Source organism: Polistes canadensis, unplaced genomic scaffold (genome assembly GCF_001313835.1).
Source record: "Polistes canadensis isolate GaletaPanama2010 unplaced genomic scaffold, ASM131383v1 scaffold_3, whole genome shotgun sequence".
Classification (NCBI taxonomy): Eukaryota; Metazoa; Arthropoda; class Insecta; order Hymenoptera; family Vespidae; genus Polistes; species Polistes canadensis.
This window is the reverse complement of record NW_014569550.1, coordinates 37279-65152: the sequence shown is the minus strand read 5'-3', so window position 1 is coordinate 65152 and position 27874 is coordinate 37279. Positions and strand designations below refer to the sequence as shown.

The 27874-nt window shown below is 26.6% G+C and overlaps 3 protein-coding genes across 4 annotated transcripts in view; 2 read left to right on the top strand and 1 right to left on the bottom strand.

Annotated features, from left to right (window-relative positions):
- LOC106785979 (inositol hexakisphosphate kinase 1) overlaps positions 1-11728 on the top strand; it is a 19668-nt gene extending 7940 nt beyond the window's left edge. Inside the window, exons 3-7 of the mRNA XM_014746909.1 lie at positions 211-337; positions 1792-1871; positions 2512-2687; positions 3091-3296; positions 10480-11728. Coding sequence (XP_014602395.1) covers positions 211-337; positions 1792-1871; positions 2512-2687; positions 3091-3296; positions 10480-11251 — 1361 coding nt within the window. The 3' untranslated portion in view covers positions 11252-11728. The remainder of the gene's footprint in view (positions 1-210; positions 338-1791; positions 1872-2511; positions 2688-3090; positions 3297-10479) is intronic.
- A 2092-nt stretch (positions 11729-13820) lies between these two features.
- LOC106785970 (biotin--protein ligase) lies at positions 13821-20888 on the bottom strand. 2 transcript variants are annotated; one of them, XM_014746886.1, is made up of 16 exons: positions 20660-20888; positions 19691-19893; positions 19056-19207; positions 18786-18956; positions 18547-18700; positions 18395-18460; positions 17789-18281; positions 17585-17719; positions 17175-17501; positions 16744-17098; positions 16452-16628; positions 16242-16374; positions 16011-16171; positions 15787-15901; positions 15446-15659; positions 13821-15339 (listed from the first exon to the last, which is right to left on the bottom strand). In XM_014746886.1, the coding sequence occupies exons 2-16, from the start codon at positions 19842-19844 to the stop codon at positions 15168-15170; spliced, it is 2979 nt and encodes a 992-aa protein (XP_014602372.1). In that variant the 5' UTR covers positions 19845-19893; positions 20660-20888; the 3' UTR covers positions 13821-15167. The 2 variants fall into 2 exon arrangements, with proteins under 2 accessions (XP_014602372.1, XP_014602381.1); XM_014746895.1 differs by lacking the exons at positions 19056-19207; positions 20660-20888 and having other exon boundaries at positions 14462-15339; positions 19691-19814.
- A 496-nt stretch (positions 20889-21384) lies between these two features.
- LOC106787007 (sorting nexin-25-like) lies at positions 21385-27273 on the top strand. Its single transcript, XM_014748982.1, has 11 exons — positions 21385-21868; positions 21979-22289; positions 22358-22527; positions 22621-23015; positions 23115-23532; positions 24623-24927; positions 25471-25728; positions 25878-26014; positions 26108-26347; positions 26448-26730; positions 26820-27273. The coding sequence occupies exons 1-11, from the start codon at positions 21572-21574 to the stop codon at positions 26871-26873; spliced, it is 2868 nt and encodes a 955-aa protein (XP_014604468.1). The 5' UTR covers positions 21385-21571; the 3' UTR covers positions 26874-27273.
- Positions 27274-27874: the final 601 nt, after the last annotated feature.

Below are 27874 nucleotides of genomic sequence, written 5' to 3'. Positions count from 1 at the left end.
TGTGTGTATATATATATATAAAAAAAGAAAAAAAGAAATTCTCTTGAATATAATAATTTGTATCTTACAATAGATATAATCAAATGAAAACGCAAGAAAAGAAATGATTAAAAAGTTAGAAAAAGGAAAAAAAAAAAAAGAAAAAGAAAATTCTTTCTTATTTTGTGACAATTAGAATCGTTAGACTAATCAATTGGGACGATGTTTCAGGTGTAATGCAGGCCTCCAGTAGCGGTGAAGTTACGTTAGATAAAAGATACAGCCCAAGTTTTAGAGAACAAGATAATAATCGTCAAGGAAAAAGTTCAACCAAGAGGAAACGCGACGACGTACTCAGGTTTGTTGTTTTATTTTTCTATTTGACAAGATGATATTTCTTTTCCTTTTTTTTTTTTCTTTTTTTTTTTATAACAAAAATTATATTTAACGTAATAACTTTAATATTTTGTTTATTCATTCTAATATATCGTCGTATTATATTAAACTGATAATAAGTAAAAATATTAAACAAATATATATACTACTAATTATAATTATAGTATAATACTGGGTTTCTCAAATATTTCCACGACCCTGAATATAGATTCTATACTATCTTCTCTTTTTTATTATCATAAACTAACAGACGCGTTACACACTATACTTGTAATATTGTTAAACTGGTTTCGAATTAATTTTCGTTCATTGCGTGTCCAGGAATATTTTAGTTTTTCTAATATTTCTGATACTTTTCAAACTTACATTAGTTATTCGAACCAATATGGAATCGCGACCCACATTTTGAGAAGCCCTGGTATAGTATATACTAGTTATTATATTTTATTGTACTATATTTATTAAATGAATATCTTAATTATACTATACATACTGGAATATATACATGTATATATAACTGTTATCATATATTAAATAGCCTTATACTTATATTATTCTATAATATATAGTATAAATATAATATAGTTTAAGTAAAATTATAATTTTGACATTACGTAATTGTTATATAACATACTATATAGCATAATCTAACGAGCGTTAGAGTTTCGTACGATTTCGTAGTAACCCGTTAGATATATTTTTTTATTACTATAGAGATAATCAAGGAAACATATATGTAATACGGTAATATACGCATATGTCAAATTTATACAAAGATCATTTCTGGACTAAGTTCAAGTATGTCATATTTCTATTCATCGTGGAATAATTTCATGAGGAATATAGAAAGAAATAGATAGATAGAAAAACTAACTTACAATTAGATACTGTAATGATTCATTGAAAAACGTATCTTACAATTAAAATCATTACGACCTGTCTCAGATAAATATATATATGTACTGTATACTTGTGATATTATTTATAACTTAATGAGATTTTTCATTCCACAATTAACGGCTATATCGATATCGATATTGATATTTCTATTATCCCTCGACATATTTTTTGATAGGTTGATATACTCGAATGATCAATCAAATAACTACTTGTATTTCTTATTTATCTTTACACGACATATATATATATATATATAATAGTAGAAATATTTTATCTAATCTTATTCAAACAATTTTATTAAAGTCTGTGAATTTCATTTTTTGACGAACACTTCTTCGCAATTTCTTTTCGTTTGCCAAAGTATTTTTTTGTCTTTTTTTTGTTCCTATTTCGAAGAAAAACATTATTTTTAATTGGAGTTATAGATAAAAGTAAAACAAATAAATATATATAAATACGTAATTATATATGTAAATAATATTATTACATCACTTCTTTTTATCTTTTTCTTTTCAGGATGAGAATACATCGTAGAAACAGTACGATCGATATATTAAAACCAGAAATGCATTTGGACAGCGCATCTAACAGACAGTGTATGTGTTTTATTCTAAATACTTATAATTCAATTGAAAACTTTTATTCAATTGATAAATGTGTTTGTTTATTTTATGTAAATCCTTCCGTATGGTAATGCTTAGCAAACAATGAATATTATAGCCGGACGTTGTAATCGTCGTCTTCGTCTTCGTCGTCGTCGTCGTCGTCGTCGTCGTTGTCCTCATTGCATAAATTCGATTAATTTCGATTGTTTCAATGTTATATATGAGAAAGTGCGAAGCAATGCGGAACATTTAAAGTTTAGAAGAAACGAGAAGGAAGGGGGAGGGTCGTTACTATTTTCGTGTCTAATCTTATAGGCAACCAATACCAACTTGTATATAAAGAGTCGAGTTTAGTTTGTGATGAAATCGATGGATCAAAAATGTTAATCGAATAATATACTGAGTAATTATTTATTTATTATTTTATTTTATTTTATTTTATTTTAATTGTTTAATTGTACAAGTAACCGATGAGATCGATTAAATTAAATGAAAATGTAATGATTCGTTGCACACATCGTAGAACAAATAATTTGGTATATTTAAAATTTTAATTTTAATTTCATTTGATTTTCTTCTTTTTATTATTGTAAAGTTTTCGTAATCGAATTGAAATTTCCATTTCAAACAGATTTCCTATTATTGGAGAATATAACTTCTCAATATAACCATCCGTGTATACTCGATTTAAAAATGGGGACCAGACAACATGGCGATGATGCCAGCGCTGAAAAGCGAAGCAAACAAATAGCAAAATGTGCCGCTAGTACGTCGGCTTCTTTGGGTGTACGATTGTGTGGAATGCAGGTTGGTTGAGTTTATCTGTGTATGCATTTATTTAGATGATTATAAAAATAAAAGAAAAATATTTAAAAAAAAAAAGACGAGATTATGAAAGATCGTAAAAAAGATTTAACTTCAATGCGTTTTCATAATGTACGAATGTACAAATGAAATGGATCAAAAGTTCTTAAGTAATTTTAAACAAAAATTCTTCTCGTAACAAAAAAAAAAATTTTACATTTTTTACATTTTCGATTGATTGTAATAATTCAAGAAAAAAAAAAAAAAAAGAAATATTCGGCAAAAATTTGTAAATTTACTTAAATACTTCTGGTCCACTAGATATATATAGATATAGATATCATAGATAATAATGGAAGAATATGTATATAAATATCTGTGTGTCTCTGTGTGTTGCATCTTTTAGGTATATCAAGTTGATTCGGATCATTATATTAAAAGAGACAAATATTGGGGCAGAGAATTAAATGAAGAAGGTTTTAAAGCTGCCTTATATCGATTCTTTCACAATGGCTTTTGTTTAAGAACATTGGTTATTGAAAGGGTGATATCTCGATTAGAACTATTGCGTCGTGCTATCGAAAGACAAAGTAGCTATCGGTTCTACTCGTGGTAAGAGATTCTTTTTTTCATTATACATATATATATATATATTTATATATATATATATATTAATAATAGTAATAACAATAGTAATAATATTAATAATAATGACAATATTCTCTTAAATATATCCAATACCGTTTTCTATTCGTTAATTTGTCTTGTTATTGATCGATCGATTTATTTATTTATTTATTGATTTATTCATTCATTCATTCTCATATTCGCAAACGACAAATAATTTCATTATTACATTATTTATTCACTAGCACACACTCTCGATTAGAATTATATTTCTTTTGTATGTGATAATTTCGAGGAGATTAAGAAAGAAAGGAACAAAAAAAAAATGCACGAAAGATTTGATCGATAATGAAAAAAAGAAAAGGGAGGGAAAAAAAAATAATTATACCGTAATAATTGTTCGATGACATTCACACGGCACGTTTTTATCTTTTCAAAAGGTTTTAGTTAATCTATTCTTAGTTGCAACTAAACCCTCTCTCATATACATACGTATATAGGTATGACTATAGTTTTATACATTTCTATACGTATATCAATATTTCTATATAGAGATAGTGTGTTATTTAAGTCGTTCGATGAATCACTCGGTGTGAGTATCGTAAAATGTCAGAAGTTGCTCTTACATTATCTTATTTTATAAGGGTGAATAGTTTATTCGTGAATTAATGATACATCGGTGATTATACCTCATTAAAGAAAGAGGAAAAGAGATTAGTCGTTGTTCTTCTTGTTGTTATTTATTTTTATAAGTATAAAATTGTTGTTCTCGACATTTAATCGATCGTGTAAATAAAGTAAGTGGAACGTGTTATGTTATAATGACCGATAGATCTTCTGTTGGTCGTCTAATTATTATAACATTAACATTAGATCCTCGATGAAATGTGTTATACGCTTGAAAAATAATGCACGAAGGTAAATAAGTGTGAGTAAGATAGAAAAAGAGAGAGAGATAGAGAGACGATCGGGGGAATGTTCAAGCATATAAGTTCATTGTCACATTTATTACACAACAATAACTTTATAAATAAACAACGTTATATAATCGAATAAATGATGAAATAATCGAAAATACAGCTCGAATCATTCCCTTTAATGTTAATCTCTTTAACATATTGCGGAAGAGTTATTTTTTCTTATTTCTTGTAAAAAAATTTTTATAATATGTTTATGCATTTTAATAATATATTATATAATTACATGCAACTTTTTAAATTTATCTAGTTGGAATAATTCGTTTAATTATTTTTCTTTTTTCTTTTTGGTTTCTGTTATTACACCGAAAATAATGTGCAATATGTATGCGAATGTTAGGACAATCGTATAAAATAGAAAAAAAAAGAAACAAAATATTTTCGTGCATTTTTTTGTTCTCTCCGAGTAGAATTAATGAGATCATTGAGGTGTTCATTAAAATAATCATTATTCTTCTGCGAGCTACTAGCCGATCACATAAAACATTTTCATAAAACATTTGCATATGCGTATAAATATATTGAATTGACCAATATATTGATGTTGGAATATTATTAATATACAAAATAATTTTATTTATTTTAATATAAAATATTAGATATTGTCAATACATAAAAGTACATCCACGCTATATACAGTGTTGTTTATTTAGAATAATACTATAAATTCTGGCAATATTTATTGGTCAAATCAATATACATATATGTATGTATTAAATTGATCAGTATTTTGTGGAACAAATATATCGGATTATGTTTGCAATTCGTTGATAAACATGTGTGCAATATTTTTTTTTACATATACGTAGAGATGGATTGAAAAGTTTTCAACACAACGTAAAGATAATCTTGTTTTCCGTCAAATTAATTTTTAATTTTTCAAAATAAAACTAAAAACTTTTCAACCCATCCCTCGTACGTATTTTTTTGTATAGTTTCTCAATATTATACATATATTTTATTTATTTTTTTTGTTTGTTTTACAAACTACTGCCCTTGCCTGATAGAGCCACCATTTTAGATTCTATATCGCATGAACGATGAAAGAGAGAACGCTTTTATTAATGTGTATGTATTTTATCTTATATATATATGTTGTATGTATATGCAAAAATCTATCCTTGTTCTGTGCACTTCGTAGAACACTGTTTGGTTTACACGCGAAACATGGTACGATTTATACAGAAAGTGAGACCATCTCCTTGTTTTATTAACAAAAACCCAACTATCGTTTCCCTATAATCGATTTTCTCTCTTTGAAACTCATGTCAAATAATACATATGTACACCTTTCACATAGTTGTATTACATATTTAGTTTGGTACAACGTGTATCGAATGTTTTTTCATATAAAATTAATAAAAATAAAAACAAACAAAAAATAAATAAAATAAAAAGTTAAAAAGTATTAACTAAAACATAAACACACACATGCGCGCGCGAAATACAAAATTAAAGTTTACAAAAAGTTAGTAAGGTATACGCATGCAATCATTTGAAAAAAATATCAAGTTGAGACGAATAAAAAATAAAAATAAACGGTAAAGTTATATTAATAAACAAATGAACGATGATAATTATTATTTAGAAGAAAAAAAATGATTTCGAATAATATTTTAGAAAGGGGAAGAGAGAGAGAGAGAGAGAGAGAGAGAATGTTTTCGTGCGTTTCGTTTATTTCAAACAGTGTGTGTGTTCCTCCACGTGCTGTTTTATTTATAAGTTTACGGGAGAGATATATATCTCTATTTTCAAAGTTTACCTTAAAAAAGCTTATTGGGGTCAATTTAATACGCAGCTCGGGTAAAATTTTGTGAATTGAAGTTTATATAAAAATACAAAAGGAAAGAAGAATAACAAAAATATTTTGAGATATTGAATAAAAAAAACATTATTTTAACGAAAAAAATAATTTTGAATACGGAGATATATAGTTTTATTTTGAATTAAACATTATATACAGATATTAATCGAATACGCGATGCACATAAACGAATGTTTCATATTTGTCAAGGTTACTCTTCAAACAATATGCGTAGAGTTTGTATCGTTTAAATACGCTTAAGTTTACACGTGTCTTTATTTATCGGGTAATTTTCCATTTTATGATTCTTGACATAACTCTTTTTTCTTTTTCTTTTTTGCCTTTCTCTTTCTCTCTCACTCGCTCTTTGCTTTTGTATCAGGGTATGCGTGTACTTTCCATGTTTTGCAAAGTAATCAGAGTAAACTTTAATTAAGCTTGTTGTTTGTGCGAGCAAAGCAATATAGTCGACTTTTATTCTATAAAAGAGAAAGATTTTTGAATTATGATTCGTAAACTAACAAATTCTTTCTCATATTTTCTCGTATTATTTGAAATATACTATAATATTGGTAATGGTACTTCCTTCATCGTTATTATTTATTGTTATTATTATTATTTATTATTATTATTATTATTATTATTATTATTGTTGTATTGTGTTAACCAATAAGTAATATCGAAATTTTTAATAATTTATATTTAAATAAATAATATATACATATATATTTTTATATTAAAATTTCTGTCATTATTCGTAAACTAACAAATTCTTTCTCATATTTTCTCGTATTATTTGAAATATACTATAATATTGGTAATGGTACTTCCTTCATCGTTATTATTTANTATATTAAAATTTCTGTCATTATTTATTGGCTAATTCGATCTATTTTTTTTATTTACCATATACAATTGCGTTTTATTACGTTTGTATTATGTAGATTGTATAACAATATATCATTATTGTATTACAATAATAATCATTTATATCATGTTATTAATCGAAACGTTAATATTAATGGGTTTATAAATAGGTCATTGTTTGCATTACAGTTAAAAAATTTGTCGAGATCTATCGTGATAAAAAAAAGAAAAAAAAAATAAATAAATAAAAATGTTCGTCTGTGGTATATAACAAATGTTTAGCAACATGGCTAACAAAATAATTCAACAACAATCCGTTTATTTTCAAAGTATCATGAGTTTCGTTTGAATATTTCAACGCAATAGCACGTGTGTGCATATGTGGGCGCGCGTGGCGTCGTGTTTATCTGTCGCAGTGAATTCGCATAAAAATAATAGATTAGATCTTCAAATGTAAATAGAAATTTCATCTCACGATGACGACGATGATGATATGAATCGTAAAATCTTATCGCGTATATGGCATTCGGTAGTTTCGTGACTCTTAAAAAAAAGAAACATGAAATAAACGAAAGACACAAATGGAAAATAATACTTTTAACTCGTATAAATTTAATAGTAAATTTAGTTAAAAAATATTTATATTATAGTTATAAATGATGAAATAAATTAATTACGTATCGTCAGGGTTTCTCAAACATTTCCATTTGGCGATTCCTTATTATCCGAGCAAATATTTTCGCAAACCTGAATACAGATTCAATGCTATCTTATCTTTCATTAACATAAACTTATAGACATATTATATATACGTCGTAGAATTTATAAACTGATTTTCAATTAATTTTCTGTCGTTGCGCGTTTAGACATTTTTTTAGTTTTTCTACAATTTCAAATTTAGTTTTATGATCACTTCGTGTGGGATCACGACCCACACTTTGAAAAGCCCTGTTATATGTAATAGATTAGGTATTTTTAACCCAATAGTTGAAATATTTTCAACGGAATTAGTTTGAAAAAAGAATAACAATAACAAAAATATATATATACATAACGACGAGTATTTTTGTTTATTTTTATAGTTTATGTATGAAATTTAATAATTTAATAGTTATATAAAACTATACTAGCATAAAGAACGAGAGAAAAAGTCTCGTTTTACCTTGAATCGAACGATACAAGATCACAATCTGTTTTTATCGATTATCTTTGCTTTGCTTTAATGTAATTTTATTTTCTTTTTCTTTTTATTGTATTTATTTTTTCTGTTCTTCTTTATTTTTCTTTTTTCGTCTCGTTTGAATTCATTGATATGCTTTAACACGCTTGCTATTTTTTTCTTTTTATTATTGTTGCACAATCTCAAAAAGGGAATATAGAAATAACTTTAGAAATAATATCGACTACTCTATATAATAGATAAATCAGCTTATTTAACATAATTTTACACATATATATATATATATATATATATATATATATACATACAGGATTGAATTTATTATTAATTAGTTTTTGTGTTTGATTTATCTGAATTATAGAGATTGTGATCTTAAACATAATCATGTGTTTAATTGATAAATTGAAAAGAAAAGGTGTTCTTCTTTTAATTTTTTAATTGAAACAAAAGAAAGTAAGAAAATTTAAAATTTAAACACGTTCTTTCTGAAATCATCGTACATTATAATTTAACGCATGCATATGCACACATACAAACATATACAAAGAATAAATAAACATTTGCATATGCGACATGGACACATTATGCGCTTGCGAACAGAAGCCATGTTTCTTAAAGTATAAAAATAAGTGTCTCGTAAAATTATAATGTCACTAGAAATTTGAAAAAAGATTTAAATAAAAGCACGTATTTATAGTTTTTAATTATTAAATTCCATCTTGTATGTATATAATTATTTTAGCATTGTTGTTGTTAATGTTGCTATTGTTGTTGTTGGTGTTGTTGTTGTTGTTGTTGTTATTGTTAAGGCGAATAAGCAATATTACTTATCTTTTTTTTTTGTATTTCCTTCTTCTTCTTTTTCTTCTTCCTCCTTTCGACAATAAAGAGAATAAAAAAGAAAAAAGAAATAAAATATATTTTAAACACATTGCGAGTGGGTTTTTTGGTTTTTATTCTTTTTTGTTGTTAAATTGCTTTTTTTTTGGTCTTCTCTTTTTTTTCCAAATTTGTTTTCTTGTATGTGACGAGGATAAAGTTGAGTCATACGATGACGTATACAATTTACGTCGTTTATACGTAATATATATATATATATATATATATATAATTATGTTTATCGACTTATCGTTTATAGCAATTAACTTTTATTGGTTCAGTTTTTTTAAAGAATGATGACGTCGATTAGTCATCGCTTGTAACTTTTACCACGTCATCTTTCTTAATCGATTATTTAATAAACATGACGTATATCGATCATGAGGAAATATTTTGAACATTTCTTGTTTTCTTCTTTTTTTCTTTTTGTTTAAATACATCGATGCATGAAATTCGATACATATATATATAAAGACGTTTGGCAAATAAAAAATGATGTTTGAACATATGCAAAATTTGTAAAAGGTGCAAATCAATTTATTTTGATATTTTCGTATGCGATTGATGATCGATGATCGATCGTTGTTCAATAAATAGACAATTGAGAGCTCATGTAAAATCGTTCACGATAATAAATATCATGTATCTTATGATAACACATTGATTATATATATAATATATCTTGTATATACACGATCGAGTTTTACGTATTTACTTACGTGTAAATAATACGAGATAATGCGTTGAAATAATAGAAAAATTCTAAAGCGATATTCGAGAATGGGTCGTTTAATTATCGATCATATTTTTCTTATCTGATAAATAAATGTCAATGTCATCCTTTGACATTAATTAATCTCGTATGAACTCTTTTTCTTCTTCTTCTTCTTCAACTTTTTTTCTTTTTTTTTTTTATAAACTAATTGACATATTCATTTTTTTTGAAGAATATTATGTGTATTAATAATTTGTCGATCCAGGGAAAAGAAAAACAAAAATTAGAAATGCACTACGTGAAAATATTTTAATTTTTTCTTTTACCTTTTTTCTCAATAAATCCTCAATCATCATTACCATCATCATCATCATCATCATCATCGTAATTATTATCGATATTTTCGTCTCATTAAATCATTAGTTTAAAAAGCTATTCATTTTTCTTTATAAACTTTGCGCATAAAATATTCGAACAAACATTGTAAAATGTATTGTTACAATAGATAATTATATTAATAAAAAAAAAATTTATTAATTTATTTTTTTTATTATATTTAAAATTAATAATATATATATAATTATAAAAGATTAAATGTCAAACTAACATTCTGGTAATAAAATTGGAAAATCTTCAAAACATGGAATTACATTAGGCTTCAGTTTGTGAATGATTTTTCATATTGACGATTAATAGATCAGTTAATTAAAAAAAGACGAATGATAACGTGTATACAAATTTTTCAGCTCGTTGCTTATAGTGTACGAAGGATATCAAATAGAAGAATTTACAACGCACAGACATTCGACATCCCTTCACGTTGAGGAAGAATCTAATGACCTAAGTTTCATGGAAAATACACCAGGTGGTTCGGATACTTGTTACGACGCAGATACAAGCAATAATTCAACGGACTATAATCTTTCAGCACAGGAAGAAGTAAGCCAGGCAGCATTGCATCGTGGTTTTGGTGAGGCTGCAGCTAGAGGTGCTAAAAATACAACAGCATTTTATCCGGTTAACGAGGAAACCGTATTCATGGATCCCCCACCGAGTTTGATCAATACGGTGGTTCAATCCCCATCTTATGACAATTGGATGTTGTATAGTAGTAGCAGCGGAGAAGAATATTGTTTTGGTCAACATATAGCTGCTGCTAATTCGGAGGACACTAGTTCGGATATGGACATTAGAAGTGAATGCGGATTGAAACGTAATAGGCACAAACTTCGTTTACGTTCTTACGATGATGAAAGACAAGATCAAGATGAATTAAAGACAAACAGTATTTCGAAAAGATTCCGAGTTAAAACTGAACAATCCTCTTCAACGTCGGTCGTTCAAGAAGCTATGGTAGATGTCAGAATAATAGACTTTGCACATACTACCTTTGGACGGAGTAGTTTAGCATTGGCATGTAATTCTAGCTCTATGGTTCATCAGGGTCCTGACTGTGGTTTTTTGACTGGTTTGGATAGCCTAAAACGATTATTAATGGAAATATTGACAGAAGGTTAAGGACTTCCTTTTTCTATAACAATATGACTATTGTTGTGGCTATTAAAAGTAAATAAATAAATAAATAAGGGACATGTATATGTATCGGAGAAAATGAGAACTCTCTTTTATCATTTTAACAAGAAGAAAAAGAAATAAGATTTAAAAAAAAAAAAATGCAAAATGATTGCTATTTATTTTTGGACACTTTCGGGATGGAAATTACACGAGTGTGATCGTCGTAACGGTGAATGGGTGGAAAAACAAAAGCGCAGAAACTTACGAATAAAAAAGGGTGAGTGAAATTGATAAGGTTATAAATTATATAAAAAATAACAAAAATATATATATAAATATTTAACAAAAAAAAAAAAAATAATAAAATAAACAAATAAAACATAAAAAAGGGAAAGAACGAAGATAGAATTCTTCCGAGAGAAGCGTAGAGTTCAATTAGAGATTAGAGCGTGTACATATATAATTTCTAAAAAAAAAAAATAAAAACTAAATGAAAGAAAAAAAGAAAAAGAAAGAAACACACATTTTCGAGAATTTGCGAATGTATTTTGTAAAAAATTATATATAATTTAATCCGCGCGGTTTCTCTTTTCTCTCTCTATATAAATATAAATTACTTTCAAGTATTTTGTATATATACAATATATATGTATGGAAGCATGTATGTATGTATTCATAAATTACATACCAGAAAAGGCGTATGTAAAAAGAATGATGAGTTTAATGGTTACAAATGTAGATATTAGTCGATGAGAAAAGATGCTCCTGCCAATTTACTTACACATTGTGACTGAAACAATATATATATATATATATATATATATACACATTGTATATCTTTCAGATTTGTTTCGTTAAAATCAGTGATGAACTATACACATGTCATTCGTACATACACACGTAAGGTAGTATAATTTAAAAAAAAGAATAAAAAATTAAAAAAATTATATATATATATACATTATGTAGACTTATTAGAATTGATTTCTAAAATATTTAATTTGACGATGACTTAGACAAGTTGATGGAAACATTCTCGCAAATATTTAGAAATAATACATTGCGAGATTACACTTTGTTCATTCCTAATATATTTTAATTCGTTCTCGGCTTCCGCTTGAACGTAAAGTGTTCTATTATATGATTAGTTTATTTTATTTTAGTTTAGTTTTTTTTTTCAAGTATACATAATATACATATACATAGAAAAAGAAGACATTTATTGTATCATCGTTTAGATTTGTAAACCAGTGACTTATATACTTTTCCTTTTTTCAACGAGTGTGTATATGTGTATTTGTGTGCGGGTCTGTGTGTGAGTATTTCTTCTTCGAAAATTTATAGCATAATTTTTGTCTTTATAAAAATTACGAATTTTATCGACAATATAATTTTTATTATATATATATATTACTGTTGTGGAAGTGTCCAATTCAATTAACATATGAAATAATTAGGTATTACATGAAAAGACTAGGAGATGTTTATGGAAGAGCATATCAAAATAATTTTATTATATATTAGTCTAATTATTAATGTCGTTGATTCGACCTTGTTAGCAAACAATTACTTATTTTAACACGTTTGGCTTTTCTTAAAACACTGACTAGAAAAGCTTTCAATTTTTCAGCGAATTTTTTCTCGCCTTTTGCGAATTCATATATTACCTAGTTGAAATATGCAACAACTCTGCTTAGTTTCGTACTTTACGTGATTAGTATAGTTATTTCGTGTAATAATTAGTTATTTCATGAATAAATGGATTTTACAAAATAAAACGGTGGTAACATGCATATATGTATGTACATCGTGTTATAAATATATATAGGGAAAATTGAATTATATATAATCAGTTCAATGTAACATCTAGTATATTAAGTTATCAATAATCTCTCCCTCTTTTTCTGGCAAATATATTAAAAAGCTCGTTTCATTATTATTTTCGTCATTTCAAACAAAAAAAAAACAAATATGTATATATATATATTCAGACTATATCGATCATTATAAAAATAATACAGTATTTTACGCGAGGAAAAAAATAAATAATTTTTATTCTTAAGACAAAAAAATTTTAACGACAAAATGTTTATTGTGTATGTATTAGAGAAAAAAAAACGAGTATGCGGGCTTTTTTTTTAGAAAAAAAAAGAAAAGAAAAAGAATAAATTTAATTGTTTCAAAGAGTACAACATTTTATGGACTGTATTTCTGATATACATATATATGTATATATTTTATAATTTAATCACACATGACATAGATGCATTATGACACACTGCTGTTTTCAAAAAATAGTCCACGATATTGATAATATGATATTCGTTGTTGAAAATTAGTATATGAGTAGTGTAAATATTGTAAAAGTTTGTCTTATACATATATATGTATATATATATATATATATGCCGTTAATCATGAAAACAGACAGAGTTAAAAAATGGAAAAAATTAATCTTACGATTTTTTTATATTATTAATAATTGTTATGCATAGAATAAAGCATAAAATCAATTATTTCCATTTTTTAACTTAATTCGCTATCGTAATTACTGGCGCATATATATTAAAAATAATCGTTATAACACATTCTTCCTCTAATTTCCATAATCTATATGAAATATACATTTCATATATAACTGTGTATAATAGCGATTAAAAAAGAAAAAAAAACAAAATATAGAAGCATTATGCGAAGCAAAAAATATTTCATAGTAGAAAAACAATTTATTTACTTGATCGTATATAGGCCATCGACCTAAATAGATAAAAATTAAAAAGAATAACAATAATACAAAATATATATTACATACTTAATACAAAATCAATTAAACAATAAAAGAAAAAACAAAAAAAGTTATGTACAAAAGAAAAATGTACCATTCAATGATATATATGAAAATTAAATGTGTACATCGTATATGTACACATTATCTTTCAATGCTAGTATTTACTAGCATGAATTATTACAAATTCCTATGTATCATATGAGAATTTACATCTTTTAAATTAGTATAAATAAGAAATTTAGGACTATATAGCAATATTCTGATATAATGTACATTAGGAATTTCATGTCTCTTTGTCCAGAAAATAAATTAATTTTATGATATATTTGAGTCCTTTTACATATAACATATATTATCTTATTCGTTACTTTTTTAATTCGTTTATAATCAAATCTTTATTTTTCTAATTAATAATATGGAGAATATAACATCATGAATTTTTTATTTCATTATAAATACAAGTGATATACAACAAATTGTAAACACTGCAATAAACTATACAACAGATGCTTATACTACTATTATCAATATTAATTCATTTTTTATAGATTTGATTATTTGACTTAGAAGTAATAATTATTATTATTACATCCTTTGTGATATAACTTTGGCGAAGCACTTAGTTTGCTGGCATTTTTTGGTTTCTTCCTTTTTTTTTTATAAAATATGTTGTAAACAATAAGTGAACAATGTGACTCGGATGAACATCATATGATTTTATAATAACAGTACGTACGATCTGTGTGTATATTCTGTTCAAATGTAACATAACAATTATATATACATGCAGTTAACAAGATCATTTACCCCGATATATATTTTTTGTGTGCACATCTTAGAAAAATTAACACAAGAAATAATTCACCATGAGATTCGTTTTAAATAGATATATATGAAATATATATTTAGAATTTCATATACATCTATCTAATTCTGTATATGAGAAACGTATTTTTACAACCATTACTTATAACTTAAATAAGAAAATTATTATATGACTGACATTTTGTGTCTCTTTTCTTTTTATTTTCTTTTCATTATTTTAATTGATTATGTTCAATACGTCTCGTTGTACGATTTATTACATTAAGCGTTTAAAATTTTTGGAAAATAGAATACATATGCTGAGATCTAGTTGGGTTTAATTAAATTTTTTAATAGATCATAACTATTTCCATCCGGTTGAACCGAAAATGTATTTCCTTTGATTCCTCTCACTTTTAAAAATCCATATTCATCGATACCTAATATTTTAACTAATTCACTATCTCCATTAGTCGATACAACTGTTACTTCTGCGTCACTAAAAAAGATAAAAATAAAGGATACAGATTTACTAATATAATATTTTCTAATTATTTACATTATTATTTTCTTTTGCGTTATTTAGATCATTATATTATACTAACTTATGTATCCAAAATTTGTAATAAAGTTGGAAGAAATAATCCATATTTCCACTTTGCACAATATCTAACAAATATTCTATTTCACTGAATACCAAAGCAAAGTAACGCTCATATGATAGAGCTGGTAATTTCGTTTTGTGTTTTTTGTTATATTCGGCAATGAGATCGTTGATACAACAGGTAGGTGTACTATTTGAAAGATTAACACCAACGCCTGGAAACAATTGTATTTCGTACCTGACATTAATTTAATTATTTCTAATTCATTATAAGAATGTATTATAATATATAGGAAAATAAATATATCAAATTTTGTTTAAAATAATTATATTAATATTTACCAGCATTGCATATGATTAATGACGAATCGTAGTGACTGGTAACTATGATACCACCAATTTTAATCGATTTTCCAACATAAATGTCATTAGGCCATTTTACTCTAAGATCTAATCCCTAGTTTAAAAAAAATATTTGTATATATGTATATAAATTCGTTATAAATCTAATACATCAATTGTAAATATTATAAATAGAGAAATGAATAAAAAGAAAAAGAGAAAACCTCATATCCAGGAATAGATGTTACAGCTGATACGATTCCAACTATAAAAAGATGTTGAAGTATTGAAATATGACCACCGAGACTGGAATTTTTGGGAATGTGAAGTTGTACAGTAAACATCGCACAGCCTTTGGGACTAAGCCATACATTTTTACTTCTTCCTAATGAGAACAAAAGTATTCATACTATTCATTGATAATAATATACTTGTATAAAGAAATATTCATTTACCTCGTCCTTGAGTTTGTTGGCAAGGAATAACGACCAATCCATGTTGTATTTTATGATCATTTACAACATTCATCGAGGATGTCAATACATCTGCATATATTACCAGACGCCCTAAATCTTTTGTTTTCAGATTCTGTAACAGATAGAATTTGATATAATAAAAGTAATATTTTATATGAACATTGTTATAAATAGAACTCAAAGTATTACCTCGAAGTATTCAATGGTAGAAAAATTATCAGGACATTGATGTATCATAACAGGAAGAAATGAAGAAGATGCTGATTTCTCGATATTTTTCTTGCAAAATTGTATATCTAAATTTTTCGTTTTCAGTATATCATCCTGCATTTTATCTTTTAACTTATCCAGAACTTCTAATTTTAACTATCAAAATTGAATACGAATTTATGAATGAATTATCAATTAAAATATAATTTCACTGTCTTATGCGATTTCTTTCATACATTTAAAATGAAAATTAAGTTAAAAAGATAAATACCTCATGTCTACCTAAGAAAAATGCTGGAGTATAATGCACTGATGTTGTTTTCGTAGATGTGCTTACTTCTATGCCAAGATGTACACTTAGCAGATCATTAAATATTTCTAAACGTGCTAGATTACTTTGTTTAAGAGCATTAAACTTATTTTCTTCGAGCTCGTATTGTGCTGGATCTGCCTCTAAATGTATTTGTGAAAATACAGCCTTGCCATTACTATCAGTTAAATTAGCAAGTAAGATACTAGGAGTATGCCATGTTTCTTCTGTTCCTAATACTTTTATCCCAAAGGAATGTAACTTGCCTTTTTTATCCTTAACTGTAGCTGATACAGGAGGATTCACAGCTGTTACGCTAAAAATATCATTTAATAAAATCATATCAAATATTTCTATGACAAGTTATCGTCACCGTTTAATGGAATTCTTACTTTATATCTTCATTGTCATGAGAAAAACGAGTTCTCACTGGTGATGCTTGATAGCAGAAAATATGATGCATCATACGAACATGTTTCCATTTTCCATAAGAGAAATGAACAAGTTCGTGTTCACGAACCTCAGCTGTTTTAAAAGATGGAAGCAAAGTATGAAGTGTATCGGAACATAATGCTAAAAGTTTTCCACCTTGAACAATATATTCTATAAGCTGAGTACTAATTTCGTTACCAACATTTCCACATACAACTACAAGAGCTGCTTGTTCCATCCATACATCGGAACTAGCTTCTTCGCGAGATAACACGTATAATATATATCTAAAAGAAAATGAATTATACAATAAGCTATTAATTTAGGATTATATTTTTTAATTTATATTATAATTTATTATCATACATACTTGTCGGTGCCAAGCGAATCTTCTAACACAGTTTTAACATTATCAAGTGACACAGCGCTTTCTGCATAAATTAAAACATTAGGTGGTTTGTGATGTTTAGAATATGGCGTAATTGTTCTATTTGGAGTAAGACTTCTAAAATTATATATAAATAATTAATATATATACATATGGAATAATGACTATACATATTATGAAACTTACTTTAAATTAAGAGAAGGTACTGCTTCAATTGTTTTTGTACTATTATCTTGATCATCAGATGTAGATACAGGCTTAACGATATTTTCACAAGTTTCTTTTACCTCATCCTTATCTAATGTTTCTTTTATAATATCAGATCTAATTGAAGATACACGAGTTGATTCAGGTACATCGTGAAACGTTGATACATCAGAATTCTCTACATTACTAACATTTTCTGACTGCATAGTTTCAACTGTCTCTGAATTTATAGAAACTGGACTCTCAACAGATGATTGTAACGTTGTAACTACATTTTCAATCGTATTATTAGTTTCTGTTTTTTCATCTGTAGATGTTTGTACATTTGTGGATTCATTTTTAGGAAAAATAAATAAATCTGGCATTTCGGGTACACCTATTGATTTATTTTCTTGTGATGCTAATCGTGCAGTATTACTTATTAGTCTCAGTTTTTTCACATACGTTTCCCATTCTTCTACTCCTGCTAATTCTATATTATTGTAATAATATAGAGATTATATAAATATTATATATATAAATGTATATTTATTCTATAGATTTTTAATTTATATAAAATAGTAAATAATATTCTGTGTAACTTACTATTATCTGACAGTGAATAAAGTTGTTCGCTATGATAAGTACATGGATACCCTGATACTAAAACAGCTGAAGAATAATATAAATTGTTTTTATAATAACAATTTATTAATATATAAAATATTTATATATTTAATGACGTAGTATTCACTTACACAATATACGTGTTAAAGTTAAACCACTGTTAATATAATATTGTCCTTCCATTACAGCAATTGCAAATTTAGTTATAAGATCCAAATCAGTCTCCATAATAATATTTAAATTTTTATCTGCCATCCAACTAATAATTAAACCATAATCCTCTAGCTAAAACACAAACACATATAATTAAAGATGAAATAATGAAATAAAATTGTTCATTTAAACTAATAACTATTTAAAATTACATTACCTTAGTTGATTTTGTGGAAGTATATGGTTGATACGTACTAAAGTCAGCCTCAACTAAAATATGCATTCTAAAATCTTTAGTTAATGATGTTACACCATTATTTTTCTTAAATATAGGTATAAAAGGATTTTCATATTGATAAGCTAACCATTCGGACACGTTAACTTTTTGCTAGAATATAAAACAATATTTGGCATAGTTTCAAAATATTATTTATCAATAATATATATGTGTGTGTTTTGAAATTTTTATTATTAATTTAATAAATACTTGTGGATATATGGTGCATAATCTTGCATCACCATGACTCCAAAGTAAATCACCAAGTTTTGCAAGTGATTTATTTTGACAAAGATGAGAACTCATGTAATTATATGTGTTTTCATTTATACTACTTGGAGGACTAGCTAGATTATCATATTCTGAAAATAATAACTCAGTGAGATAAATATATTGTACTTTTTTTTAAAGAAAATACAAGTATATCTCCCATCTTTTAATAGAGATTTTAAGTGCAGTTTCAGCCTATTGATAGATAACCAGCCATACAGAGATGATAATTCTGATTCTATAACAGTGTTTCCTGAATTTAAGGACTAGCAAATGAATAAATGTCCTTACAATTAAATTTCGTTAAATGAATACAAATTGTATATATATATTTTCATAGTGATTATTTTATATATTATTTTATTTCTTTTTCTATTTTATTTATATAATTATATTATACAGAGTATTGATTTCCTATCATACTTTCTTTTTTATTCCTCTTATTTTTTTAGTATTTATTTCATTTTATAATCGTTGTTAAAATAATTGTAATTTAATATAAATTGCATAAACATTGTAAAAGTAATTCGAAGAGATGCATCTATATAAATAATATGCTATGTATTTATTTGTACCTTCGTCAACGCATACCAATGGTTTGGCATAGAACATAATTGATGGTTTATCGTGCTTTGTTCCTTGAAATAAAGCACATAAACGTGCTTTTAAAGATGAGATTCTCCATGTCTGAATTGTCGTCGCTATCATATATAAAAATGTTAATAGCATCTTTGTGTTGAATAGTATCCTATTTGATAGAACGCTGTTGCATAAATACCTGTATACATAATCCTTATTGAAAGATTATCTATGCATCTATATATTTATATATACATGTATCATTCACAGTGTAGTTTTAGAATAATTTTATTTCTTATATATTAAACATTATATAAAATGAGAATATTAAAAATTAATATAAAATCTTTGCAATGATATGTTATGTCATCAGAAATAATTTTCAGTTTATCATTTGGCGCAGAGCATTAATTTTTATACTGAAAAATAAGAAACTTAAAAGTCAGTGCATATAGCAAACTAATAATAATAATAAAATAATAATAATAATACTAGTAATAAGACATATATATATATATTTTTGTATTTATTAATTCTATAGTAATTTTTTTATTGACGAAAAATAACTTATTTACTGAGATAAATAATTGAATGTTAATGTATATTAAAATATATATAAGTATATATAGAAATAAAAGTAAAGGTTGTAGTGAGCTGAAAAGAAATGAATTAAGTGGAAAGGATAAATATTTTTCAAGTATTTCTTAAAGGTTTCTTATCTGTAATAGACGTATTGTTTACGTTACTGATAAAAAAAAAGAAAGATAAATGGCGGTAGATTTTTTTATTTGCATCTATAAATTAGAATATTATTTATCCATGTAATAACTGTATTATAATTATTTTGTATTCGTGAGTTGTAAAAGTAAACAATAAAAAAAAATAAAAAATGATAATAAAATAAAAGAAGTACGGCGACAATTAACATAACCACGTGTGTAATCGTTTGATAAATTATTACTTACTGGACACAGAGCACAAAAATTTTTAACTTCTGTTAGATTAAGATAACAGTAAATTACATATAATGAATGAACGATGAAAATAAAGGAGACGTAATAATATTAACGATATTACACTACGAAATGATTATTTGATAACTTCTACTAAATGCTTTAATGGTTAATTCTCCGAATCATAAATTTGTTTGGTCATACTGACAGAGGACGAGTTTGAGGCCATTTGCATTACTTCTACCTTGCTATTGGTCATTCGATTTGTTGCTAGTATTGCCATCTGGTTAAAATGAAAAATCCTTTTAAAATATTCTAAACCTTTCCAAATGTGTTTTTAAATATTAAATACTATATACATATTAAGATTGAGACGCGCATATATATTTGTATCTCTGTCTATCTACTAATAATATATTTATTATAAATATTAAAAATATATTTATTTATTATTATTCCATTTTTTATTTGTCAATATTTTAAGTTCAATTTTTTTTTCATATAAGTTAGAATACGCTTCTTTATTGATTGAAGTATTTTATTAATATAATAAAAAGCGTACATTTAATATTATTAAATCTCTCTAATTAAGTTATAATTATTATATTTCATAAATTATAATATATATATAATAGTCAAACAACAGTCGCCCCAAATTTGTTTTATTTTAAATTGGAATTTGAAAAAAGGCGCCACTTTAAAATCAACGCATATGTCGATGTGCAGTAATCGCTCCGGCTATAGAAACATAACAGGTGTCAAAACGAGGTTGATTGTGATGTTCATCAGCGGTTTTTTGGATTTATTTTAATAAATAAAAGACAATATCCATGCAATAAAATATATACATCTTTAATTAATTATTACCATGTTTAAACTAGGATCACGTAAAAACAAAACTTCAACCAAGATGGGTTAAATGTGATGAAAGTAAAGATTGTCAAGAAAATACGCTTGACAATTTTATTATCTGACTATATTGTAAACGTATACAAAATGATTATTCTTTATATATTGTGCACAATCTTCAGCGTTTTGACCATTCTTTATTGGAATGGGATGTTATGGTGCTGTTTTTATGTATTATTAACTATATTTTGTCTCCTTATTGGCCCTTTAGTGGTTATGTTAATAAATATAGCATTATCATCAAAGCATCAAACAGGTGCTGGCACTGTAAAAACTCTTGCTGAGATGGATGCATTTCATAATTTATTGATGGTACGTTATCTAATTAAATAAATCTATGATTATATTAAAAGTAATATAATAGTTAATTAATTACATTTTGTTACAAATAATATGTGTATTTATTTTGTTTTCCATAATAGAAAGGCTATGAAGCCAAATTATCAAATGTTAAAAAGCAATCTCGCTATCCAATGATATTTAGTCGTTTAGTAGACGGAGCTTTACAGAATCTCTTGGACTTAGCATTTCAAGATTTTATTGGTTGTTGGCTCAATGATTTAGCATTTAATTCAGATCAGATATTAGAAAATATGAAGCAAGATGTATGGGGTGCTATACAGAGTCTCCATGATCGATTGTTAAGAGTCGATCATACTAAGCTAGTAGTGTTTAATATAGTCAATAAAGTAACTTTTCATTTTGAAAAAATTAGAATTGCACAGGAAGCTTCGTGAGTATCTATTTTCATTTATTTTCAAAGTGTAACACTTAATTCTGAGATAATTTATATCATTTCAGATCAATCGGTGAAGAACCTGTTTTCATTTTATCATCACATTTGATGTCCCCTGCAGCGGAATTGGAGTATTTAAGAAAAGTTAGTGAATTATATATATTGTTTCTATTGCCACGCAGTTACTCTCTTTCCCCAGCAAAATTTCTCTTGAGGGAGGTTCTCACATGTAAAAGTGGGTGCAATGTAATTCATTCTAAAATATAATATTCATATAAAAAATGTTGTAGAGTAATAAAAATATGTTTTTTCTATATTATTGTTTCAGTATTGAAACCAGCGATAGATCTTGTAACCGATCCTGATTATATCAATCAAAAGATATTATTGTACATTGAACAGCAGCAACTGACAGCTGCTATGCATAGAAAAACATACGAGTATGCAGAATCATTTGAAGATTTTATTCGTATGATTAAAAGTTCTCGGGATTTAGAGGTTCTTAAGCATATTAGGTTAAATATTGTAATAGAAATAATGCAAGCTACAACGGTACAAAATGTAAAAAGGGCACAGGGTTTGGATCCTGATCATAATGCATTTGGAAAGTCTGATTTAAATGAAGCAAAAAAATTAAAAAAATATATTACTCAATTGACGTTTGCAAAAAATACATGCGAATGTCATATGCAGTCGTTAGGATGGGATGGTTATCCTGTACAAGTTAGTTTTTTTTTTTTTAAATAAAATTCACTGTTATTTTCCTAAATGTATAATTGAAAATCACATTGGCTATAATTTATATAATTTAATATTTTTTAGGATAGCGGTCTAACAGCATTGATGGATGAAAGAAGAGTATTATCTTTGCAAACTATTTTAGATAACATCATAGGTCGTAAATATCTATCTCAATTTTTAGAACAAGTCTCAAGTCAAGGATTGATTGGATACTGGGCTGCTGTACAGGAATTGAGATCTGCCAATAGATCCAATTGGCATCAGCTTGGAGCTGAAATTTTTTATACGTATATTAGATCACCGACTGCCGAAATAAAAGTTGATAAAATTATAAGAAAAAGAATGGAAAGTTTCTTATTAGGGGATAATGGACCAACTGTGTTTTATGAAGTCCAAGAGAGCGTAGTTAAAACGATAGAAGAAAAATATTATTCGTCATTTTTGGTCAGTGAACAATATAAAAAAATGCAAGAGGAATTGTTAAGTGCGAGGGCGGATGGTAAGTACATTGAATCATTAAATATATATTTTTATTTTTATAATGCAACCCATTGTTATCACTAATACATTTTCTTCATGACACTTTTTATACGAGCTTTTTTAATACAAATTGGAGTTTTAATTATAGCATTTAAATGTTACTTCGGTGATGATTTATTAAATTAGAGAGAGAAAAATTAATTTCATTTTTCTCTCAAGCTTTTCTATTAAAAGCTTTAACTAAATAAAAGATCTCTTATATATCGCTATAGAATAGTCTTATTACAGACTATTATAAATATATATTTCCTTACTTAAAGTATGTCAGTTGACTAAATTGATGAATATGTTTTTTTTTATTTAAACACATTGTAGTCATTAAAGCATATATATATATGTACAAGCACACACATACAAACTGTGCTTCTTCAAATACACATATATCTTGATCAGGTAATCGAGTAACGGAAAATTGAGGGCAAACATGTAACCCGCTATGTCTCTTTTAAACGATCGATATTTCATTAAAGTGTATAATGGGGGGAGCATATTTTTTTTCTTTCTTTTTCTCTTTAATGTCTTTAATGTCAGTTTACTTTTCGCAAATATGAAATTTTCGGTTGTTATTTTCTTATATATCAAATAAATCATTTTAAAAGAAGGACTTCATAGGAGACGATCTATACTTAAAAAATAAAAAGAAAAAAATAATAAAAATTAATAACAACAATAATAATCGAAATCATCGTACCGTTACTCGATAGTTCTTTTTAATCTCCACTTTGCATACAAAATTCGTTATACCTATATAAATATATAATTTTTAGAATCTTTTTGGATTTTTTGTTTGGTTTATTATTATTCTTATTATTGGAATAGGTTAAACCAAATAAGGTTTGCTTTTACATTAGATTATTATGAAATATTGACTTATCGCACAGACACACACACGCAAACAGTAGACGCGAGCGCGCGCACATTTATCGGTTAATACGTAATAGTGAAAAAAAAATCGATTTTTTCGTTTGGCAACAAAAATTAATTAAAATTAATTTTTCTCAATCTATTATCTATCGCGCTATCAAGTGTTTAAATTGTTGAAATATTAGGGTTGGTGGAGGATCAACAATCGGTCGAAGGAGCTTTATCTGAAAATTCATCATTGCTTGTCGGAGAACATTCCAATTATGCACGTAGTAAATTGGACCAATTACAAGAGAAGCTGAATAATAAAATGCAAGCTTTGCAAGCACTTAAATCTTCTCTTAAGCCCGAAAGCAGAGTTTTAAGTATTCTGGGAAAGGAAGTTGAATGGTTGCAAGGTGAAAAAAGACAACTAGAAGCTCACTTGAGTCATTCTGAAATGTGGGTTGAACACTTGGGTCGATGGAAAGCTGATGTACAAAGTGCAGATGTATGTTTATTTCATTATTTATAATACAAGCCAGATAAATTATGCGTGTGATACACTACGCGTTTGAGAATGATATCATACTTATATTTCTCAGAAACTTTTAGGTTTAGGGCCTCTAAATATGTTCTATATAAAACTTGAAATTTATATACAAGAGATATACATACATATTTAAAACAAAAAAAATAAAAAATAGAAATTAAAAAAAATTAAAAATTATATATGCATTACGCGCACAAAAAATGACAATACTATCTTTTGCTTTATTTTACTGATTATATTTATGATTGAACGACTTTCATACGCTTTTTGCAAATTCGCAAAATGCCTGTAGAAGTTTGCGAGCACGTCTTTATAGTGTTTTTAATTTCTTTTCTTTTTCTCTCTTCCTCTTTCTTTCTCTCTTTCTTTCTCTCTTTCTCTCTCTCTTTCTATATACATATATCGTACCATGTCATTATGTTAAAATTTTTTAGCTAATGGTTATTTGCGGGTCATCTGCATGTGTTATAAAACTAACTATTGTATCTAACAAATATATAGATACCAGAAAACGGCGAAGCACCGCAATTCGTACTGGTTATACATATGATAGAAGATGATAACAATGAGCAAAGTATATCCAGCGGTTGGGTAGTTCTTAGGAAATTACAAGACTTTCAGGAACTTCATAGGCAATTACGTCAATTATGTTCTTACGTGAAAACTTTCGATTTACCATCACAACCACTAAAATTCTTCGGGAAATCCGATAAGAACACTCTCGAAAAAGCTAAAATGCAAATACAAAAGTATTTAAATGTACGTATATAATTATAATAACTTGTAGACTGATATTTTTATCAGATCAGTATTTTGATCATTTATTATACTATTAAGATAATTATATATTTTTTTTGTTTGCTTAATAAATTAGATCATAACTGTCATATATTACTTTTATTCTTCAGCTCGTTTTGGAAGACGAAAGGCTTAATCAAAGTGAAGCATTATATGCTTTCCTTTGTCCAAGTTCGGAACATTTAAAACATGCGGCACCTTCTCCTAAAAAATCACGATTTTCATTATCAACATTATTCAAAACTTCGTACGTAATTTAGTTTAAACAATTTAGTTAATTTAATTCCACATTAAATTAATAATGATGATAATTATATCATCAACATATTATCTTCTCCAGATCTGGAAATAATAGCGAGTCTCGAGATAAAGAAGAAGAGGAAGATTACTCGTTGCTTCTCGATGATAACGATACTAATCGATCAACAACAGATTCTTACATCGGTCCTGGAAAAGATGCCATAGCTGAACCATTGTATGCATTATTAGGAGAAATTTTTGATCTTAGGGGTGTATTTAAATGGCTACGTCGATCACTCATCACTTTTGTTCAAATTACTTATGGTCGTACGATAAACAGGTAAATTTTAAATTTCGAGCTAATTAAAAAAAAAAAATTATTTAAAAATTAATAAATACTCTTTTATTTTTAATTTACTTGTTTTCTTTTTTATTTAAAGGCAAGTTAGGGACACAGTTGCATGGGTATTTTCTGAACCGATGCTTCATTATTACATTCAATTGTTTACGAAATCCTGGTGGCCAAACGGTCGTTTGGTATCTGGGACAATACCAAAAACAGACGAAGAGAAATTAAAAACCCGTGGGGAAGCTCGTAGACAAATTTTAAATAACGTACCTGAGGTCCTAGCTAATTTAGTGGGAGCACAAAGTGCGCAACGTGGATTAATAAAAGTCTTCGATACCTTGCAAAATGTTAATCTTAATAAACAATTATTTTATGTACGTTTAGATAATCTATACGTATATAATGTAGATTGTAGAAAATAATTGAACGCAAGCTTAGCATGATAATAATTATTATTTTTTAGGATATCTTCGAAGTGGTGATGTATGAAATATTTCCTGAATTACAAGAAAAGTAAAAAAGAAAATGATTTCGTCGAAAAAAAAAAACACAAATTAACAACGCGTCATTGTGGTATTACTGCCATATATACATATATATTTTATTCGTTTAATCGGAATGATGATAATTCATTGCACCGATTAATCAAGTGTCCAATTTTATCTCTGACAAAATACTGTGATTTAGTGTAACTCGAGAAAAACTTTCTTTGCCACACCTCCCTCATTGTTATTGTTATTGCTCTCCTTTATTCTTCTCTATAATATTATTTTATTCTTTTTTTCAAATGTTTTTATTTACTATTTTCTATTTATGTATATATAATTATGTGTAAATATTTTTTCGCTTGCACATTGTCGTAAAAGTGATACATTGATTAATTACTGTGACAAAAGGAAATAAATTATGGAAATTAAGAAAAATCAAGTTATCTTCTTATTTAACATGAAATCTGAAATATATCGATCTTTAAAAAATAATTTATAAAAATTAAAAATTATTTATTATTATTTACGGGAGAAATTGTCTCTCTCTCTCTCTCTCTCTCTCTCTCTCTCTCTCTCTCTCTCTCTCTCTCTCGTAAAAAGTTATAAATAAATATATAAAATTATTTTTAGTGTCTTATTTTTTTAGATAAACTTAGTTGAAAAAGATATAATATACGAGTGGTAAAAATAAACAATTTTTCAAGCTGGTTTCTGAATAAGTAGCCGCGGAAGAGAGAGAGAAAGAGAGAAAGATTGCATTCAAAGAAGTTTATATCGATTCATCGTGAGAGTCAAGTACTTCTCTTAAGAGATTTAAACTCGTAAACTTCTGTGTTTATCTTTATCGTCCCCACTTAAGAATAATTTGTAGCGAACGTTTGAAGTTTTACTTAAGTTTTCTTTGAATGCCAAATAATATAACGAAATAGCTCCCCCTAAAATTTATGTTTATCTGAAAATGAACTCTGAACTTACATTAATTCGTGTAATAAACTTTGGGAATAGAAGTGTATACCTTAAGAGAAAGATA

Coding starts and splice junctions, on each gene's coding strand:
- LOC106785970 (XM_014746886.1), bottom strand. CDS start 19,844: ATGCTATTAACATTTTTATATATGATAGCGACGACAATTCAGACATGG. Junction 19,208..19,690: donor ATTGGTATGCGTTGACGAAG/GTACAAATAAAT, acceptor TATTATTTTCAG/AATATGATAATCTAGCTAGT. Junction 16,375..16,451: donor CTACCATTGAATACTTCGAG/GTAATACTTTGA, acceptor TATCTGTTACAG/AATCTGAAAACAAAAGATTT.
- LOC106787007 (XM_014748982.1), top strand. CDS start 21,572: ATGAAAGTAAAGATTGTCAAGAAAATACGCTTGACAATTTTATTATCT. Junction 21,869..21,978: donor CATTTCATAATTTATTGATG/GTACGTTATCTA, acceptor TTTCCATAATAG/AAAGGCTATGAAGCCAAATT. Junction 23,533..24,622: donor GTTAAGTGCGAGGGCGGATG/GTAAGTACATTG, acceptor TTGAAATATTAG/GGTTGGTGGAGGATCAACAA.